We start from the raw sequence: 3,095 nt of genomic DNA, 5'->3' as shown, positions 1-3,095 counted from the left end.
CGCCCTTGGCTGAGCAAAACCCACCTGAAAACCACCATCCCCACCTTGAATCCCTACCCTAATCCTCTAAAATATCTACATATCTACCCGAAAACCCACTACCTAACCACTGAAACCCAACCCTAACCACCGAAACCCACCCCTTAACCACCGAAAACCCACCCCACACCCCAAATCAACCCAACCTGAAAAGCTTTAAAAGAGAGAGAGAGAGAGAGAGAGAGAGAGATGGGCGACGAGTAGAGGCGGTGGTGGGAAGGGGAAGAAGAGAAAGGGGTTATCGACAGTGGCTAAGGGGTTATTGGAGGTGACCAGCGAGGGGTGGGGTGGGGGGCTGTTCTATGGTAGGGGGAATGAAGGGGATTAAAAAAATTAATTAAAAATTAATTTTGTTTAAAATTTTAAAATGTATGATTTTATAAACCAATAACATTAAAACACGTGACATACTTAACCTAAGCAACCGGTTACCCCCAAAAATAACCAGGTCATAACTCATTTTAGGAAGATATATAAAGATCGACTTATTTTTTGTTAGTCAAAAGATTGACTTATTTTGAGCTAACCACACAAAGGTTAGCTGCGCTTATTTTTGACAAAATTTCCTATCTTTAATTAAGTGTAGTTTTTTTATGGAGGTCTTATTATTTTTGCATATTCTAAAAGGTAATAAAATTTTAGAAATTGGCTTGATTTGACAGATATTCTTAAAGGCTTGTAGGGGCACACAATTTGGAAAGTTCAAAATTGGACACTAACTTTTCACTCCCCCTCCCCCTCCCCTCTTAGCTTATATAATAGAGATGAGAGAGAGGGATAACTCAAGTGGTTAGAGCTTCCTTTCCGATTCCAGGAGATCATGGGATTGATTCTCATCACCCGTCCTTATGGCTCTCTAAACACCAATAAAAAAAAAAAAAAAATACCAAAAGGGGAAAAAAAACCTCACTTAAAAATTCCCTTAAGTATGACACATTCCCTACCCCTTAGAAATAAAATAGTTGGAATTAGACTCTTCTATTCTATTTTTATTCCCAAATTCCAATTCCAAACTCATTAAAAACAAATTTAAATAATTGTTCTTTAGGGATATCAAATTGTCGTTAGCATGTCCCCTAAAAAATAAAACACCCCATAACTAAATGAGCTTCACATTAATTTGCTTTATAGTTCAGAGACGTAGTTGAAAATCTGACGGTAATACTCTCTCATTTCTACACATGTTAATGTTTCATGGGAATGACATGCAAACAACCTTGGTGTGTGATTCATGCCTCATGGAGTCATGGTAAATTATGTCATGCTTTTTGCATTTCTTTGTAAAAAATAAAAAAAGTAGAACAAATAAAGGGGTGATTTGATTTGAATCATTTGATCATATAAAGGGGTGTTTAATAAACGACTTTTGACTTTTTTACATGGGCAGACAGTCAATGAAAGTGTTTGGTTTGGTGGATAAAATATTGATTTTTTTTCACCAAAAATAAAAGACTAGTCTTATTAGCACGTTTTTCGTACGGCTGGCCACATCGTGCGGCTGCTTGTAAAAAAACGGAGTAACCCCTGTTACATTGACAAAGTAACCCCCATTATAATAATAGAGTAACCCATTATTATACTTATTAAGTAATTAATCTTAAATAACAAAGTAATCCCTACAACACTAATGGAATAATGGTAAGATATATATATGTAATATTATGATTAGTCAAAGTGTATAATTAGTTACCTTAATTGTAGCCTAGATTAGGGGATTTGATAACTCTGTATATTGTATATATTGGAAGCTAAGCAATGAGAATACTCACGGAATATACTTCCTTCAAAAAAAAAAAAAAAAAAAATATATGTCTGCTCTTAAGCGGATAGTTCGGTATATACAGGGCACTCTTGCGTGTGGTTTGCATCTTTATCCATCATCTATTTCTACGCTTATATCATATACTGATGCTAATTGGGGTGGGTGTCCCGATACGAGACGCTCTACTTGCGGATATTGTGTATTTTTGGGTGATAACTTGATCTCTTGGTCATCAAAATGCCAAACAACTCTTTCTAAGTTTAGTGCTGAGGCAGAGTACAGGGGTGTTGCCAATGTAGTATCCGAATTGTGTTGGATTCGTAATCTATTATTAGAGTTACATTGTCCGATTGATAAGGCGACCTTGGTATATTGCGACAATGTGAGTGCCATTTATCTTTCTGATAATCCGATACAACATCAACGTACAAAGCATATAGAGATGGATATACTTTTTGTTCGAGAAAAGGTGGCCCGGGGTCATGTTCGTGTCCTCCATGTTCCATTTAGGCACCAAATTGCGGATATTTTTATGAAGGGCTTACCACGTGTGCTCTTCGAGGATTTTTGAGATAGTCTAAGCATCCGTAAGCCTCCCGCTTTGACTAGGGGGTGTGTTAAGATATATATGTAAATATTATGATTAGTCAAAGTGTATAATTAGTTACCTTAATTGTAGCCTAAATTAGGGGATTTGATAACTTTGTATATTGTATACTTCGTATATAGGAAGCTAAGCAATGAGAATACTCACGGAATATAATTCCTTCAAGTAATCCCTATATTAGTAACTAAGTAACCCCTATAACTGCAACAGAGTAAACCCTATAACACTAACCGAGTAACCCTATGATGGCTGGTCACACCATGTGGCCAACCATATATAAAAACTAGTGTATCCTTAAAGTTCATAGTCAAACAACCAACTAAAGTAACCAATTCTAATACATAGTTGGTCGAACTAGCCAAGTAAAACGACAATTAACAACCACTTGTCCATTGTAAAACACCACCAATGTGAATTTATAGTTTATGAGGGGGTGGTATAGCTAAGTTGTTAACCTGCATATTGCGAATTTCACTGCATAGACCAAGATTTGATTCTTGACCAAGTGAAAGGGAGTACTAAGAGGTTTGTATATTGATCTTCGACAAAGGGCTTATAACAAATTAGTGTACTAACCGGTTTGATTTATCTAACGTGTAACTACTTAATTTCTTATTAACTTGTCTTATTGTAGAGTAATCGATAGTAGGGGCTAATGTGATCTTTCTTAAGCTAACTTTTAATCAA

At 36.0% G+C, this 3,095-nt stretch overlaps 1 protein-coding gene across 1 annotated transcript; it reads left to right on the top strand.

The window, feature by feature from the left end:
- Positions 1 to 1,490: 1,490 nt before the first annotated feature.
- On the top strand, positions 1,491 to 2,372 carry LOC110737517 (uncharacterized mitochondrial protein AtMg00810-like). The gene has a single exon (XM_021917867.1). The coding sequence runs from the start codon at positions 1,848 to 1,850 to the stop codon at positions 2,370 to 2,372; it is 525 nt and encodes a 174-aa protein (XP_021773559.1). The 5' UTR covers positions 1,491 to 1,847.
- The last annotated feature ends 723 nt before the right edge of the window (positions 2,373 to 3,095 follow it).

Source organism: Chenopodium quinoa, unplaced genomic scaffold (assembly GCF_001683475.1).
Source record: "Chenopodium quinoa cultivar QQ74 unplaced genomic scaffold, ASM168347v1, whole genome shotgun sequence".
Lineage (NCBI taxonomy): Eukaryota > Viridiplantae > Streptophyta > Magnoliopsida > Caryophyllales > Amaranthaceae > Chenopodium > Chenopodium quinoa.
The sequence above is the reverse complement of the archived record's forward strand: the minus strand, read 5'-3'. Positions and strand labels throughout refer to the sequence as shown.